We start from the raw sequence: 18,744 nt of genomic DNA, 5'->3' as shown, positions 1-18,744 counted from the left end.
AGATCCTGCAGAATCCGATTCCACAGTATGTTCTAGGCTAGCCTTCAGCAGCATGTTTCCATGTTTATTCTTCCATAGATATTCTACTCAATTGTCATGGCCTTCAGTTGAACAACAAACTTATTGATGATGATGATGATGTTCTTATCTCCTACAAGGGAAGTATATTGTGCCAGTGTCTGCCTGAAGGAAGGAAGAAACATAAACTGGGTTGTTTTGTCTTTCAGGAAAAGCACTTAGACTGCCTGCATTTCAATTCTTGTATCTCAAAAGGCAAAATGCATAGCAGAATGGTGAAAGGAAATAATACATCAGGATCTGAATTTATTCTCTTGGGATTTGCAGAGTATCCTAAACTGCAGCTCCCACTCTCTGTTCTGTTCCTGCTGGTCTATATTATTACTGTTGTGGGAAATCTGGGGACAATCACAGTAATCAAGATGGACTCCCAACTCCACACACCCATGTACTTCTTCCTCAGCAGCTTGTCCTTTATAGACTTTTGCTATTCCTCCAATGTCACACCTCGGATGTTGGCAAATTTAGTTACAGGCCACAAATACATTTCTTTTACTGGATGTGTGATACAGTGTTATCTCTTCATTGCTCTGGGTCTCACAGAATGTTTCATCCTGGCCGTCATGGCATATGATCGGTATGCAGCTATCTGCAATCCACTGACATATACCATAAAGATGACACCAAAGGTTTGCATGTGGCTGGTGGCTGTTCCCTCTGCATATGCTTTCCTAGATGCCATGATACAGACCATATTCACCTTCCGCCTGACCTTCTGTGGCTCCCATGTCATCAACCACTTTTACTGTGCTGACCCACCTCTCATGAAACTGTCCTGCTCTGACACCCATGTCAAACAGACCCTAATGTTACTTTCTGCCAGTTTCAACCTCATCAGCTCCCTAGCTGTTATTCTAATCTCCTACATTTTCATTCTCTCTACGATCCTGAGGATACCCTCTGTTGAGGGTAGGTACAAAGCTTTCTCCACATGTGGCTTCCACCTGATGGCGGTTACCCTCTTTTATGGGACAGTTTTCGTCATGTATATCAGGCGTCCTTCTAGCCTGTCCCCAGAACGGGGCAAAATAGTATCTTTGTTTTATGCAGTGGTGATTCCCATGCTGAATCCACTGATCTATAGCCTAAGGAACAAGGAGGTCAAGGGTGCCATGAAGAGACTGGTAAGGAAGTATTTTACTAATATACACCATAAACGATAATGTCAATTAATTCGTTATTTAAAGGTTAATATCCACTATTATTTATTTCCATAAATAGTGTGAAGTATATGCTTATATAAAGAACTGTTGTGAGTGTTGTGTGTTTCTGTTCTGCTTGTAATGCCAAAGGCATTAGGTAACAAGTAACCATGTTGGTCAACAACTGCAGCAGAATGGGTTCAGCTCTTGATCATTTTTGATCAGAGCTAGTTTCAGATTAAACTAATATTGCAGTTTATGGCACCTGCACTTGATGATACTTATAAAGTGGGGAGCTGGCTTGCTCTTACATTGTACATTTATATAGTCTAAAGACAGAAGTGGACATTACAAATGAAATGGAACTGCTACTGAAAAATAGCAGCCTAGTTGTTCAAATTAGAGCTGCCCATCCCATTATTATCTCTGATTTTAAGGACATATGTTGTATAGAATGGTCATTATGATTTTGGAGCTGTATGTAGCTATTCAAACATGACATCCAATGTATGCATGTCTAGCAGACTTGGGGATGGGAAGCCACGGGCAAAGGAAGGTGCTATCCAGAGCCTTCACTGCCCATAGACTTTTCACACATCTATGTAGGTTTGAGACCATAGCAAACTCTAATAACATGATAGGCCCAGCATTGCCATTTCTTCCACTCCTCCTCACTTTCATCAATTTCTGAGTGGCTCTCAGAGCTTCCATCAAACTAAAAAATAAACACAATTGCCTCTGTCAAGAGTGGTGATGCAGTAAGGCTTTAAAGCAGCTACCGCATCGTTAGTGGTTGTTTCTAACCCTAAGAAACACTGGGGAGGCTGACAAGGGAGAAAACAGAGGTTAGTGAAACCTCAATGCCCTTAGATAAGTCACTAATTTGGGGCTGAAACTTGTAGGTCTTCCAAGGATAAAGAAGTAAAAGACTGCCTTTATAAAAGACCCAGAGAAACCCGTTGGTTTTTGCCCCTCCCCCCACAAAAATATTGACAATGACAGCTCTATTTGTGCAGTGTTAGGCCTGATTCTTTTTATCTTAGAACAGCAAAGCTTGGGCACAAGGGCTGTGCACTGAATTCAGCCAACTCCCAGGCCAAAATGGGATGATGGGGGGGGGACTGGCTTCAACGAAGTTGGGGTGAGAGTTAGACAGTCCTGGATCACTCCAGTTTGCCTTGGACTATGCAGAGTGACCTGGGCTGTCAAGGGGCAGGGTGTTTGGCAAGGACGGCCGATGCACCTTTATAAGCCATTCCAAAGCAGGAAGAAGACCCCACCACCACCAGCAGGTGGCCTCACTGATGTGCTCCAAAGGAAGGCAAAGCAATACTTTTGGCACCAGCTTTGCTGCAGGAGTTGCTGAAAGGAGGCATACAAGGCACTTTCCAACCACCTTAGGAACTCCACTCCAGATTTATGTAGGGTTTACTTTAGCCGGAAAATATTCCACAAGGCAGCAGAGGTTTAGGATCAGAGTTTTCCTTCCCCTAGATGGGCAGCCTTCCCAGACTGATGAGCCCCATATGCCTCTACACCATGTGCAGAAACCCCCTTCTTGACCGTTGGACCCACTATTGGTCTCGTCCACTCAAACCATTGAAGCCTACAGGGCTTCACTCTTCACCTACAGGGGACAGACTAGTCCCTAACACACTGAGGGTTTAAGACCCACTGGCTACCCTCACCTGATTTAGTTGGCCAATTGAAGCTATTTCCCGGGGTGTGTTGCATGCTGTTGCATGCTGACAGCTTCTGGAAGCTACAGGTGAAAGCCAAGTGCAGGGTGGGGATCAAAGGTGGATAAACTACCCCAGAAGGAGCATGACGTGCCCCCCACCAGAGGTACTACCCCTCCCCTAAGACCCCAATATCTGTTTTAATTTACTAGAATAAAAGGACAAATATGTGCAGGAGTTTCACAACAGCAATTGATTGGTTGTTAAACTAAAAGTGATTACAGTAGAAATAAAACTGAGCCAATACCCAGGAATGACATTGATACTGTCCAGTAAAGTTTTTAATCATACAGTGATTCACCTTTTGTTCACCTTTTGTTACATATGTTACAGTGGCTTTGTAAAGTAAAGGTAAAGGACCCCTGGACGGTTAAGTCCAGTCAAAGGTGACTATGGGGTTGCGGCACTCATCGCGCTTTCAGACCGAGAGAGTCGGTATTGGTCCACAGACAGCTTTCCGGGTCAAGTGGCCAGTATGATTAAACCGCTGCTAGGAAGCTGTTTACCTTCCCACTGCAGTGGTACCTATTTATCTTCTTCCACTGGCATGCTTTCAAACTGATAGGTTGGCAGGAGATGGGACAGAGCAACAGGAGCTAACTCTGTTGTGGGGATTCGAACCACCGACCTTCCGATCGACAAATCCAAGAGGCTTGGTGGTTTAGACCACAGCGCCACCCACGCCCCAGTGGCTTTGTAAGTCTATATCTCAAAGAGGGTAAAAAGATCCTGTTAGCTCAGTTTCCTCCATACTAAAGTTCTGTTCAAAAGTATCCCTCATACATTGGGCCGGTGCATAAGAGTGTGAGCCTGCCTTGACAGACCTTGCACCTGCCATGTGCCTACACTCTAACATTGGCCTATACAGTGCAAACGTCTGCAAGGGGAGAACCTTTATATATGTATAAGTGGTATGTGTGAATGCTTTCTCCTGCAAATGCTCAGATGGGGAGGAGGTAGTTGGTTCATGCAATCTCCAGGTGGGCTAGTCAGCATGGCCCCACTCCTCACATGAGGGATATTTCTGAATTGGATTTGAGTTGCCAAGTATTCAACTGTTGAACATCATGGTTTTCTTAAAGGACATTTATTGCTCAGAAGGAGCTCTGAATCACCCTGAACAGGCTTACATTCACAATGGAAAACAACATCTTATTTTCCTTCCTTTTCTCAGAGCGCCATCTTCTGTCTGATGTCTGCAACAGCAACCGAAATGGGCAGGATTCCCTGTGTGTTTTCATAATACATTATGTATTCCAGGCCTACCAGCAGAATGATAAAATGGTGTAGCATTGTACAAAAGGATACTTTTTTCTGTGCAGTATGTATATTTGTCATACATTCAGTGTAAGGTATTTTATTGAATAAACCAGGTGTTTTATGCAAATTAATTACATTTTCCCCTCTTGTCCCCACATTCTCAAGACTAACTCACCAAAACCTCACAAGGCCCTACAGTGTGGAGTACCATTCTACACCAGAAAACTTCCAGTGAGCATTCCTAACGTGGCATCACATGTGAATACAGTCTGTGCTGCATCTTTAATTCATCTTGCTCTGCTAAATTTATCTTTTTGTAAACCACTTTGAGGTTTTTTCTACAATCAAGCGGCATATAAATTTTATGAAATAATTATAATTATAAAATAAATTCTGCTACTATTTAGTTTCCACTGAAGGTCATGTTAGAACTGGAAATCGATAATATGGGGGAAAATAATAATACAATGGTGCTTTATCCAAAAATATTTTAATTATATTTCTAGAATTGAGAAAATAGATAATCTTTATGAAACCTTTAAATAGTTTGTATTTCAATTTGATATTTATTTGGGGATGACTTTTGCCAATATACTTCAGGGGTAATCAGCGTAGTGCCTTCCAAATGTTGTTGGACTGCAGCTCCTATTATTCCTGATTATTGATCATGTTGGCTGTGGCAAATTGGAAATATAGTTCAACAACACCCAGAGGATACTACATTGGCTACTCCTGTACTAAATTATACAGCATATTTTAATTCAGCAAATGAATTAAATGCAGACAGAAGGGCTCCTTTCATTCATGTAGGGTTTTTGACTGGCTGAAGGATCAAAAGAAAGAGGTGCAGGGTTGGGTTGTTGTTGTTTTTTTGCCAATTACCCCCTCCCATTGAAGCCCCTCACACTGTTCTGGAAGGATCCAGAACCCTCCTGAGCAGGTTTCTAGGGGTGGAAGTGGCTGCATGGGGAAATGGCAAAAATCACCCTCTCTGTTGCTACTGATGGAACTTCACTCAGAGAAAGCTCCTGTTGACAGAAAGGAAATTAGGATCCAAGCCTATGGATGGCATTCAGTGCTAGCCCTACTCAGAGTAGTCCTGAGTTAATACACATTACTAACTTAGGTTCATAAATTTCAATGAGTCTACTCTGAGTAGAACTTAGTTGACTCTAGGTCTCCGTAAGTTATTTCTGTGCGATCCGGATACCTGGCTGAATTACAAGTCATTAGGTTCCATTATGATGAAGTTGGGGATATAAGGAGCTGCCTTATACTGAATCAGATCATTGATCAATCTAGATCAATATTGTTTACATTGACTGGCAGGGACTCTCCTGGGTTTCAGACTGGGGTCTCTCCCAGCCTAGAGATGCTCGTGATTGAACCAGAGGACTTTCTGCAGGCAACACAGATGCTCTTCCACTGAGCTGCAGCTCTACCCCAAACAGTCTGTTCTTCCCAACATAATGAAAACATGAGCTAAACAGTACTGGGTAAAAATCAGCTGATAACATTTACATTTAACAATACATTTATAAAATTGTGCTAGAGCCAGTCTACCATCAACATGCCCAAAGCACACATTGATAGTCTTCCAATAGGCAGCATGTTAAAACACGGCTTTCCTATGCACAGCTTTTCTCAGAGCATCCTTTACCTCCCTGTTCCTCAGGCTGTAGATGAGTGGGTTCAGCATGGGAATCACCACAGTGTAGAAGACAGAGACTATTTTGTCCTGGTCCATAGAGTGGCTGGAGCTGGGTCTCAAATACATGAACAGGATCGTTCCAAAGAATATGGTGACTGCCAGTAAGTGGGAAGTGCAGGTAGAGAAAGCTCTGCGCCTCCCTTCTGAGGAGCTGATCCGTAAGATGGCAGAGAGGATATAGATGTAGGAAATAAGAATTGTGATGAGGCAGCTTAATTCATTAAAACTGGCAAAGACAAAAATGATGATCAGGTTGATGTGTATGTCAGTGCAAGAGAGTGCAAGAAGAGGGGGCGTGTCACAGAAGAAGTGGTTGATGATGTTAGAATCACAGAAGTGCAGGTGGAACGTGAAATAAGTGTGAATTGCTGCATTTATAAATCCAGCTAGAAACGAGGCAATTACTAAGTAGCTGCAGACTTTCCATGACATAATCACCTTGTAGAGGAGTGGGTTGCAAATGGCATTGTACCTGTCATATGCCATTACCGCCAAAAGGAAACCCTCGATGCCTGCAAATGAGCCAAAGAAGTAGAACTGTGCTGCACATCCATGGAATGAAATGATGTTAGCATCAGCTACAAAGTTCACCAGCATCTTGGGAGTGATGACAGTGGAGTAACAGAAGTCAACAAAGGACAGGTAGCAAAGGAAAAAATACATGGGCGTGTGAAGTCGAGAGTCAATTCCTATTAAAACAATCATTCCTAGATTACCCACGATGCTGACAGCATAGATCCCTAGAAAGATCACAAAGAGGGGAATCTTCAGTTCTGGCTGATCTGTCAGTCCACGAAGGATGAACTCAGTCGTTGTGGTGTAATTCTCCATGACCATTTCCTCCCCATGTGTAATTTTTCTCATCCTAGAATATTGGGGGGAAATTGTGGACCTGAACTTGTTTATAAAAATGAATACCAAACACATTTTAATTCCTCCCTTTCCTTTCCAGTCATGATATCAAGTCTATAGAACAGGCCTGGGGAACACGTGGTCCTCTAGTGTTCTTGGGACTCAGCCATCTGTCATCTGGCTACTTCCCAATAGGTTTCTACCAATGGAAACAGTGCCTGCTGCTCATGAAAAGCTATCTGAAAACCAACAGAGCTCAACAAAGGTCTGTGATCAGACATTACCTTTTGTTACTTGCCAAACCAAGGGATTAATCATGCAAAGCAGCCCAAAAGGTTTCTGGCTTTTTTAGGTACAGTATGTCCATGATGTAAAAAACTCCTGCAGATCCTGTGGTGATTCTCATCTGATATGATCCTTCTTAATCTTTCAGTTTTAGATGGTTGGGACTAAAAATTAAAAGGAAACAAGGAGAAGTCTAATTTCCAGTGGAGAAACAAGGATCACTTTGCTGCCCTGCTGTGTACTGTTGAAGGTGGCGGTGGGCTTGCAGTGCCCTAAAGAGATTCTTCTTCTAGTTTTAGAGAAGTGATTGCGATGGTTTCCCTGATTGCTTCTCTGCCTGTCTGCTACCCTGGGAAGGCTTTTTTAAGGGGGAGAGAGGTGTGTTCAGTTCTATGAGAGACAGAGAAATACCCTTGGGCCAACTGAGAGAGGTAAGGAGGTATGCAAAGGCATGTGTGTCTGTATGTACATGGTGATTGCATGGTTGGATCTAGACACATCAAAGAAGCAATTCAGTTAAATGCGCTGTAAACTCATACAGGGAAATCTGGTGGGGAAAGACTCCACAGCGCCATCTGGAGTCACAGTGCTTTATCACATATACAACACATGTAAAACACTTTTTCTTTACCTATCTAGCTGAGCCGCATGTGTGAGCAACAGAAGGTGAGTCATGGATGGGCATTGTCAGCCTTGCTTGTGAGACATTGAATTCCCTCTCCATCCCTTCCTGCCATTTGTTTAGCCAAAGGTGGCTTGCTACTTCGTTCTCTCCCTGTCCTCCTTCAGTGAGATTCCCCTCCCACATTCAATCTTGTTAACAGCAATCAGAATGCAATGCATCTGCTAGCCTGAGCCCAGTGCATGATCCTGCGCGCTTTGTTCCTCTGCTAGGTCTTTCGGTAGATCATGTTCCTTCCTCAAGGTTTTTTTACTGGCTGCAACATGATATGTATCAGGAAGTCACACGCACATGGGCTAGGGAAGAAAAGCAAATTCTCTGCCACTCCCATGGAAAATGCCTGTGTGTACTATCACTGTATAATTAGCTCTCTCCTTTTACTGCAGTAGCTTCAGTTAGCAAGATCCAAATAACGCAGCATGTTGTAATCCTCCTCTTCTTCTTTGCAGTTCTGACATCAAAGGTGCAAAGGAGAGAAGAGACTCCTCCCCACGCTCCAACATTTGTCCACTGAAAATAGGGATGTCCCATTCCATAATGATAATTTTACTATTTATATCCCGCATATCTTATTGGGTTGTCCCAACATATATAAAAACATAATAAAACATTAAAAATAAAAAAAAACCCTTCCCTATACAGGATTGCCTTCAGACAGCTCAGGGGTCAGATAACTCCATACCATCCAACATTTCTACAATGAAAATAGGGACATCCTAAGGAAAAGTGGGACACTGCGGGATCAAATCAGAAACTGGGGCGACTTCTCTAATCCAGGACGTATTTGGAAAATAGGGACATTGGAGGGTCTGCCATTCTCCTCTGCACCTCTGAGAGAAGTGCAATGCTGTAGGGGGTTTGTAGAAGATAGTCCATTCCATTCCCAGGATCTCTCTTCCCTGCTCCATTCAGAGCACACAATGTTCTCTGGCCATGGACCACATGCTTCATTGAGCTGTTTTGGGGTTTCCCCCAAGTCACCTAGGTTTTTACATTTATTTGTATTTCTACAAACCTTGGGGTTGCTGCATTGGAACTGCAGTAAGTTTTCTTCAATGGGCTTTTGGCCATTTAAACAGGTGCTGTCTGACAGCAAGACAGGAATTTGTCTCCTGGTTCCCCTCTTGGAGCTTATCCATATACACCTCCTCTTCTCCCACTGCATTTCCCCTGGGGAAAACCACTTTAGTGCTCAGCTGGAGCAAACAGCAATCAGGTTTTCTGCTGATTACTGTTTGTTCTGATTTAGAGCTAAAGAGCAGGTTTTCCCTGGGAAAGGAGTGAGGCAAGGGGGAAATCACTTGGATCCATGCCTAGAAAGCATCGGTCAAGTGAAAAACCACTCAAACATGTGCTTTCTAGTTATGGGACAAGCATAATTAGTTTAAAAACACACACACACCCTAACAATCATTTGACTATTTCCCAACAGGTTTCTATCAACTGAATCAGGGGCTGCTACTCATGTAAAGCTCTCAGAAAAAAATCAAGAGAGATCTACAAAGGTCTAGGATCAGCACCTTACCTCTTGTTATCTGCCAAGCGAAGGGGTTAATCATGCAAAGCAGCCTCATAGAAATCTGGCTTTTGCAGTTAAGTGCATGATGTTAAAAAGAATAAATAAATCTGCAGGTTCTACAGTGGTTCTCCTCTGATATGATCCATGTCCCTGGCTTAGTCTTTCAGTTTGAGATGGTTGAGGCTAAAGATAAAGAGGAAACAATGGGAACTCTGACTTCCAATAGAGAAACAAGGATTTTATAGTTAGTTTTGGAAGTCCTTTGAGATGCCAAAATAATATACAAGCTCGGTGGACCTAATTAAAATCTGAGTTGTCAAATACTGAGAAAATTCAAAACAGTAAATAGAATACATTTCATAAATAGAGCATGACACTGAGAACCACCTTCTGCTCTCTCTCCAAGGAGCTAAAGTTTGTTTTTTATCTAAAGCTTTTTAGTTTTTTTTTTACAGTTCTGTGTTCCACTTCATCTTGTGATGTATGTGAATGTGTATATGTGTGAATTTTCGCAGTAGTACCCTGCTTAGCTTTCGTTAACATTAGTGGTTAATTCATTAGTAGTTATTTATATTAATTATTTTGTCTTGTTTTCCCATCCAGTGCCTTCTGGTATCCAGCCTATTATCTGTTCGTTTCTCTGTCCTTTGACAATTAATCATTCCCTTCCTTACAGTCAGTAAATCGGTAAATAAATAAGTAAACATTGTTTGTTGCCCGTGTTTTATCTTAGTTGGCTAGTGCACCCTCCACCCTCCATTTTGGCTGCAGTCTTAGTTGTTTGTTTCTTGTGTTTGTTCTCGCAAGGTCTCAGATGTGACCTCGGAGACCCTGTGAGGTCTCAGAAGCAATGTCTGAGGCCCTGCCAGCATCTGAACACGACCTCCGGTAGAAACTGGAAATCTCATCGGAGGTCTCGTGAGGCCTCAGATGTACCCTCCGAGACCCCGCAAGGCCTCGGAAGCACTGTTGTGCCACCAACATAACATGACGTCATGATGTCGTGACATTATGACCTCACATTACATCACAGGCATCATTGGGCACTCATAACCTGGGGGCCCAGGTCAGCACTCCTGTGTGTAGCTATGGTGCACAGTCAAAGGGGGCAGAGGGAGGTGCTGGCAATAGCAGCACCACTGACCAGATTGGTATGCCTCCAGTCAAAGCTAATCCATCCTTCTCATTGTGGTGGTGGGAGCAAGCCACAGTTGGAATGGCCAATGACCAGTGATAATGGGAGTTGTAGTCCAATAATATCTGGGCATTTTCCATCCCTGCTTTACATCAATTCCTCAAAAACAGCCCTCAAACTCAAAATTCCAAAAGAGCAATAAATGAAAAGGTTCGCTATTCAAAAAATAAATAAATCAGATTGCATCCTGAAATTCTGCCAGATGTTGAAGACTGATAGTGTTGTATAGACAGTAAAATACATGCAATATATAGGTTAGGGCTGTGCACAAATAGCCTCTCAAATTTCTCCGCCATATTTCTGGATAGACAAATTGGTGCGCTATTTTACTAAATTTCTGCACGGACTGTCAGGGGCAGGGATCACAGTATCTCAGAAGTGGGGTTCACCATTAGCAGTGGCTAATTTCTGCCACTGGAAATGGTAATAGCAATTGCAACAGGAAATGAGGCAGCACAGGCATGGTGGCACTGCTCACATGCCTTCCCAATGCCAAGTGTCACTGCCAGCTCCAGAGAGGGAGAGGGAGAAGATGACTGAGGCATGGGGAAGTCAGTGCTTTGATGCCTCAGCACAGAGACAGTTCAATGCTTTTGCCACTGTGGCTGCATCACCCCTTATCTCTTCACCCTCAACAGCAGAAGCAATACTCCATTAATACCCAGTATTTGGACAGCAGTAATTGTGCTGGCAGCCTGACCAACATCCCCACCACCACCGCAACACCTACCCACCCAGTGCCTCAAACCTACCTGGATTTGTCATTTATTTATTTATTTCACCAAGCTTTTATACCACTCAAAACAGAAAAAGAATATCAGAAATTGCCTTAGAAAAATCACATCTCAGAAATTTAGGCTCAGCTCCAGTATCACCTATAGATAGGTTATGAGAGGGCAGACAAATGCGCAGGACTGAGCAAAATCATAATAATCTGCACCATATGAATGTTTGCTACTATGGCCTCTGATGAAAGATTTTCTTACTCAGTCTTTTCTTCAGGGCTCTTTTTACCTCCTCATTCCTTAGACTGTAGATGACGGGGTTCACCATGGGGATCACAATGGTGTAGAAGACGGACACAATTTTGTCTTGCTCCACTGCCTCAATGCCTCCAGGCTGCACATACATGAAGGTCAAGGGCCCGTAATACAGTACAACGGCAGTCAGGTGTGAGGCACAGGTTGAGAAGGTCTTCTGCCTGCCTGTGGATGACTGCATCCTCAGAATGGTGGAAATGATGTAACCATAGGAGATAAGAACAATAATTGCATTCCCTACCACGACAAAAGTGGAAAGGACGAAGAGTACAACCTTGGAAACATAGTTGTTTGAGCAGGAAAGCCGCAACAAAGGAGGGATGTCACAGTAGAAGGAACTGATTTCATTGGGACCACAGAAGGAGAGCCTAAAGACACCACTTGTGTGGACAATGGCAATAAAAAGTCCCACCAGGTAGCTCCCAGCCACAAGCTGAAGACACACATTTCTGGCCATGGCAAAAGGATAAACCAGTGGTTTGCAGATGGCAACAAAACGGTCATAAGCCATAGCAGCCAGAAGGTAGCACTCTGTTGTAGCATAGAGGGTGAAGAACCACATCTGGGTTGCACATGCATTGTACGAAATCACCTTCCTATTTGTAATGAGGTCCCACAACAGCCTGGGAATGATAGTGGAGGAGTAGCAAATGTCAATGAAGGACAGGTTGCTGAGAAAAAAGTACATTGGAGATTGCAAAATGGGATCTGTCTGGATTAACACAATCATACCCAGATTTCCCATCACTGTTAGGAGGTAGATTAGTAGAAAGAGCAAAAACAAGGGTATCTCCACTTCAGAATGATCTGTGAATCCTAAAAGAATGAACTCAGACACCTGGGTTCTGTTCACCTCTTGCATTTCTCCAATATGATTAACTTTCAGTCAGGAATGACAGCTAAAATTAGGATAGATAAGGGGAAGGATTGGAAAGCAAAGTGAAAAGCTGAGGTAATACAAGGGGGTGCATTGCAAACCATCTTTTAAAATTGTGATTTCCATTATTGGAAATCTACTTTTCAAAAACATTTGTTCCTCTTACATAATGACCAAAGTGTTGGAGAAGCAGTTGAGATGGTTGCCCTAATTGTTTCTCCAACTGTCTGCAAGCCTGGCTAGGCTTTTATAAGGGAGAAAGTCATGTGTGTGTTCTGTGAGCGACAGAGAAATGGAGAGAGGTAGGGTGGTGTGTGTATGTGCATGTACATGATTGCAGCTCCAACAAAGCATGGCGCAAAGGAGAAGGGGGAGGATCACAAAGGGCTTTGTTCTCCTGCTGCTCTCCTTCCCACCTCTGAAAACAGTGCAGCCCTGTAGGCACCTGGTGAGCAAGTGGAAAGTTAAGATGGGTTAGAATAGACAGGGTTAGCCAGTGAAGAGAGTAAGTTCACAGCCCACAGTATTTTATCAATGTACGCCCCACTTTCAGCCATAGCTCTCTTAATGGATGACTATGTCCCTTTGAAACTGTATGGAGCAGGATACTCCATTCCATTCCCACTGTTTCTTCCCCACTCTTCCCTGAATAAACAGTGTTCTCTGGCCACTGATCATGCTCAGTATTCATTGGTCTGTTTTTGTATTTTCCCCCAAGTTAACCAGGTTTGCTTGTTTTTTGCTATGTCTACAAATCTTTCAGTTCCCCCAAAGTCTGCTGACACCTCTCTCATGGCTGGTGTTACAGTTTTGGCTCCATAAGGATTGACGCTTGAAGAATGAGTTCTGGGCTGGTATAGATTGGGGTGGGAAATGGAGGGAAAGTGTCCCAAAAAGATGAATGTCACCGACCAATTTCATATGTAATATGTGGTCCATTCACTAAATAGTTTACCTAGTTTGATAGCCTGTTTTGTTATTTGAGCAAGAAGACAAAAGAGCACTCTTTACACTCAGCAAATTTCTGCAGCAGGTACAAGGACACACAAACTGCATTGAAATTGCAATAAGTCTCTTTCAATAGATATCTGGCCAAATTAAACAGGTGCTTGTCTGATGGTAAGATATGAATTTGTCTCTTGGTGCCCCTCTTGGTGTGCTTAAAACAAAAGCCTTAACTCAATCCTTTGGCTATTTCCCAATGGAATCAGGGGCTGCTACTAATTTATAGCTCTCAGAAAACCAAGAGTGCTCTACAAAGGTCTATGATTAGCACCTTACCTTGTGGCTTTAGCAGTGACGTGCATGAAATGAAAAAGTTTTGTAGATCATTCAGTGATTCTCCTCTGATATGGTCCATGTTTCTGGTTTAATCTTTCAGTTTTAGCAGGTCAAGGCTTAATATTAAAAGGAGTCAAGGGGAAGTGTGACTTCCAATGGAGAAACAAGGATTTTATAGTTGGTTTTGGAAGTCCTTTTGGATATCATAACAATATAAATGCTCTGTGGACCTAATTAAAACATCTTGTTGCCACATCTTGAGAAAATTCAAATTAGACACTGAGAACAACCCTCTATCACCATCCAAGTTTATTTATTTAGAGCTTTTTAACCCTATTCTTCAACTGACAAAAGTCTCTGTGAGCAGCTTACAAATATCAGTGGTAAGACAGTCTTTAACCCCAGGCTTGCAGACTAAAGCAACAGCAAAAAAGGGAAAGGGGGTGTAAGGCAAACACTTGGAAAGGTAGTACTAGAAGGCTGCCTGCAAGTCTTTGACTTCACCAGCCTCACCTACCTGTTCAGTGAAATGGATGTTAACATCTAGAAAAAGAAAACATTAAATATGGATAAATCCACATACATATATAGGAACAGTAGTATTCCCCAATTTTTTTCAAGCTACACCCGCTCATGGCAGTTATTTTGTGTCAAGAACCATCCCTACCGCCAGGAGCCCACCTCACTCACTCACTCAAAATCCCAAATTTACCATTGGGCTCAGTCTGGCATAAAAGGTTGGTCACCACTGATTTAAAGAATTGGGAGGTGCAAGGGCTGGGGGAGTGGAGTGGTGCCAAGATGCAAAGGAGAAGAGCAGAGAGGATAATGAACAGTGTATTCCAGCCACTGACCATGTTGTTCATTGGTCTGTTTTTGTGTCTTCCCCAAGCCACCCAGGTTGGTTGTCTTTTGGATACTTCTACAGTCCTTTGGGTTTTCCCACCCAAAGCCTGCTGATACATATTTGCAACATAAGGATTGACAGTTGACAAATGGGTTCTCTGCTGGTATATATTGGACTGGAGAATGGAGTTGATGGATTCCAAAATGATGACTACCAGAAACCAATGTCCTAAATAAAGTTTGATTCCTTCACCAAGTATATTGCACAGGTTTACAGCCTATGTTTTGACATTCCAACTAGAAAACAAAAGAGAACTCTTTACAACCAATCAATTTCCTCAATGGGTACAAGAACACATTGAAACAGCAGTAAATTTCCTTCAGTAGGCTTTTGGCCAATTAAACAGGTGTTTTATCTGAGGGCAAGACAATAATTTTTCCTGGTCTTTGTATTTTTAAATACCCTAACTAACTTAATCATTTGGCTATTTCCCAGCAGGTTTCTACCAATGGAAACAAGGGCTGCTATTTCTTTAAAGCTTTCAGAAAACCAATAGAGCTCTACAAAGGTCTAGGACCAGAACCTTATATTTGTTCTTTGCCAAGTCAAGGGATTAATCATGCAGACCACACACTGAATTAGATGTTACAACAAAAACCAAACTGATACAGAACTGGTACAAAACAAATGTTATGGATACCAAATAGAGTCATATTTCATTGAGACTTGCCACCCCCATGATTGGCGTATTATATACGGTAAGTAACAAATGGCCACAAAATGGAAGCAAGATCCATAGAGTTACCTAGATCTGGATATACCTTTAATGTATAAGTCAATTTCTCAAAAATGGGAACAAGCATTACTTTATAGAAGCAAATATTTAAAGAAAAACCTGAGGACACCTTCCAGCCCTGTGATATTGTCAAATGAACAGCTCCTATTAGGGGGAAAAAATGTAAGTGGCTTGTTTATTTCTTATTTATTTATTGAATTTATATACCACCCTGTACCCAGGGGTCTTAAGGCAGTTCACAGAATTACATATTGTCTGTATTAAACGAATCAAAAATGGATAAAAGTCATAGTTATGGGTTTAAAGGCAACAGTTCGCCTATTATTTTAGAAATTTCTTTCATTAACTCTTCTCAAAATTCGTATACATGTTTGCAAGACCACCACATGTGCTCTTTCAATACATACCTTCCAACACATAGGGGACCCAAATTTAGATATATGTGCAAGATGGGCTGGGGTCAAGACCCATCATTGGGCTATTTTTAAGGAGTTTTCTAATAAATTTCTGGAGACAAATAAAAAAGGAGTAGGAAGCCATAGTTCAATTCCTGGCATGTCGCAACAGAGCTGGGAATGTACCCAGCCTGAAATGGGAAAACAGTGATATTTTCTCTCTCCAGAAAAATGACTTCTGATATATGTTGGCTCAAATCCAATATTGTGTGAGACAAAGGTGCAAGATAGGACAACATTTTAACAACAAGAACCACATGAATATTCACTGCTTTTGCTGTGGGAGTAAGATATTATTGCTTAGTCTTTTTTTCAGGGCTCTTTTCACCTCCTCATTCCTCAGACTGTAGATCATGGGGTTGACCATGGGGATCACAATGGTGTAGAAGACGGACACAATCTTGTCTTGCTCCACTGCCTCAATGCCTCCAGGCTGCACATACATGAAGGTCAAGGACCCGTAATACAGTACAACGGCAGTCAGGTGTGAGGCACAGGTTGAGAAGGTCTTCTGTCTGCCTGTGGATGACCGCATCCTCAAGATGGCTGAGATGACATAAGCATAGGACACAAGAACAATAATTGCATTCCCTACCACAACAAAAGTGGAAAGGACAAAGAGTACAACCTTGGAAACATAGTTGTCTGAGCAGGAGAGTCGCAACAAAGGAGGGATGTCACAATAGAAGGAGCTAATTACATTGGGACCACAGAAAGACAAACTAAAGGTTCCACAGGTGTGAACAATAGCATTCACAAGCCCCACCAGGTAGCACCCGGCCACAAGCTGAAGACAGATGTTTCTGGCCATGGCAATAGGATAAATCAGTGGTTTGCAGATGGCAACAAAACGGTCATAAGCCATAGCAGCCAGAACGTAGCACTCTGTTGTAGCATAGAGGGTGAAGCACCACATCTGGGTTGCACATTCATTGTATGAAATCACCTTCCTCTCTGTAAGGAGATCATACAGCAGCCTGGGAATGATGATGGAAGAGTAGCAAATATCAATGAAGGACAGGTTGCTGAGGAAAAAATACATTGGAGACTGCAAAAGGGAGTCTGTCTGGATCAACACAATCATACCCAGATTTCCCATCACTGTCAGTAGGTAAATTAATAGGAAGAGCAAAAACAAGGGTATCTCCACTTCAGAATGATCTGTGAATCCTGAGAGAATGAACTCAGACACCTGGGTCCTGTTCACCTCTTGCATTCTTCCAGTATGATTAACCATCAATCAGTAATGAGGGCTAAAATTAGGATAGATAAGAGAAAACATTGAAAATCATAGTGAAAACCTGAGATAATGTAAGAGTGTGCATTGGAAACATTTTAATTTTTTTTTAAAAAAAAGAACATGATTTTCATTTATATAATTTGGAAAAATATTTTTCAAAAATATTTTTCATGTTGCACTATGAACCAAACTCCACTTACATTAGGCAAATGCATGGCCACTCCAGAGTTACCGTATTTTTCGCTCTATAAGACACGCCAGACCGTAAGACGCACCTAGTTTTTGGAGGAGGAAAACAAAAAAAACAATATTCTGAATCTCAGAAGCCAGAACAACAAGAGGGATCGCTGTGCAGTGAAAGCAGCGATCCCTCTTGCTGTTCTGGCTTCTGGGATAGCTGTGCAGCCTGCATTCGCTCCATAAGACGCACACACATTTCCCCTTACTTTTTAGGAGGGAAAAAGTGAGTCTTATGGAGCAAAAAATACGGCAATTTTATATTTGTGGACATTCATCAAAATAAAAAAAACAGGAGGGGCTTTAATGAGTGTGTGCCATCATTTCAGTTTTTCTTTACCACTCTCAACTCTTCAGTGACCAACTGGCCATGCCTTCCTTTCATCAAGCAGCCCCCACTGGAGGATTTGTACTGCCTCATCACAACCCCGGGTTTCCATGAAATTATCATGGTGTATGGGAGCAAAAGAGAATGGAGGTTGCACACCAGCCATGGCCATGACCTGGGAATGAGAAGGCAAAGGCACTGAGAAGGGTAAAGTGGTGGTTTTAAAGAAAGGCAGACATTTGAGTAAAGCATGGATAGGAAACAGAGAAGGAAGAGGTGGATTTAAACAATAGCAGAGGTTTAAGTAAAGTACCTTCTTACAATGGAATATATGAGGGCTCCACAGCCTTTATATCTCACACATGAGGTATGTGTGAGATAATGTGTGAGGTATGTGTGAGATAATGAGGTATGTGTGAGATAATGAGGTATGTGTGAGATAATGAAATAAAAAATAGCGACTATTTTAAACAATGACAGAACTTTGAGTGAAGCAGGGGTGGAGAAACACTGAGAGGAAAATTGTGGTTTTAAACAAGAGCAGATGTTTGAGTAAAGCGGGAATGGAAAGACATAAAGGGAATTGCCCATTTTAAAACAACAACTGGGGTTTAAGTAAAGCAGAGATTGAATGACACAGAGGAAAGTTGTGGGTTTAAATGACAGCAGAGGTTTGAAGAAAGCAAAGATGGAAAAATGTCAAATTTAAAACAACAGAGGCTTGAAAAAAGCAGGCATGTAGAAAAATTGAGAGAGGAAAAGGAGCGATCTTGAACAATGACAGAGGTCTGAGTAGAGTAAGCAGGGGTAGGGGTAGAAGGGTGGGGAAAAGCAGTTTAAAGCCAAAATTAAAGCAGTTTACTCCATTCAGTGTGCCCCCCCTAAATTCAGAAATCACAGTTTAGTAAGCCCTGCATCCTCAACTAGATACTCATTGGTTTCCAGCTACTCAAACTAACTGAAAACAAAAGATTAAAAGTTCATTAAAATGGATATTTACCTATTTTTTTTTTTAAAAACCCCATTAAGTGTGGATAAATACTTTCAGTAATGGCAACTACTATTCTTGCAGAAGAAAGATTATTCCTTCCCCATAAAAACTCAGCATGTATATTATAGGATCTGATTGCATCACCTCAGCCTTACCTGTAGTCAAACAGAATTTTCTTCATATTGTGCA

The 18,744-nt window shown here is 42.1% G+C and overlaps 4 protein-coding genes across 4 annotated transcripts; 1 reads left to right on the top strand and 3 right to left on the bottom strand.

Moving 5' to 3' along the window:
- Window positions 1-290: 290 nt before the first annotated feature.
- LOC309377963 (olfactory receptor 5M11-like) lies at window positions 291-1,241 on the top strand (the record flags this gene model as incomplete). Its single annotated transcript, XM_081925699.1, has 1 exon — window positions 291-1,241. One exon carries the CDS (start codon window positions 291-293, stop codon window positions 1,239-1,241), a length of 951 nt encoding a protein of 316 aa, XP_081781825.1.
- Window positions 1,242-5,831: 4,590 nt separating this feature from the next.
- LOC309366579 (olfactory receptor 5AP2-like) lies at window positions 5,832-6,794 on the bottom strand (the record flags this gene model as incomplete). Its single annotated transcript, XM_081905262.1, has 1 exon — window positions 5,832-6,794. One exon carries the CDS (start codon window positions 6,792-6,794, stop codon window positions 5,832-5,834), a length of 963 nt encoding a protein of 320 aa, XP_081761388.1.
- Window positions 6,795-11,420: 4,626 nt separating this feature from the next.
- Window positions 11,421-12,365, bottom strand: LOC309366687 (olfactory receptor 5AR1-like; the record flags this gene model as incomplete). Its single annotated transcript, XM_081905436.1, has 1 exon — window positions 11,421-12,365. One exon carries the CDS (start codon window positions 12,363-12,365, stop codon window positions 11,421-11,423), a length of 945 nt encoding a protein of 314 aa, XP_081761562.1.
- A 3,659-nt stretch (window positions 12,366-16,024) lies between these two features.
- On the bottom strand, window positions 16,025-16,975 carry LOC309377955 (olfactory receptor 5AR1-like; the record flags this gene model as incomplete). The annotated part of the gene is made up of 1 exon (XM_081925688.1): window positions 16,025-16,975. The coding sequence occupies one exon, from the start codon at window positions 16,973-16,975 to the stop codon at window positions 16,025-16,027; it is 951 nt and encodes a 316-aa protein (XP_081781814.1).
- Window positions 16,976-18,744: the final 1,769 nt, after the last annotated feature.

The sequence above is a fragment of the Podarcis melisellensis genome (genome assembly GCF_964234715.1).
Source record: "Podarcis melisellensis genome assembly, chromosome: 1".
NCBI lineage: Eukaryota > Metazoa > Chordata > Lepidosauria > Squamata > Lacertidae > Podarcis > Podarcis melisellensis.
The sequence above is the reverse complement of the archived record's forward strand: the minus strand, read 5'-3'. Positions and strand labels throughout refer to the sequence as shown.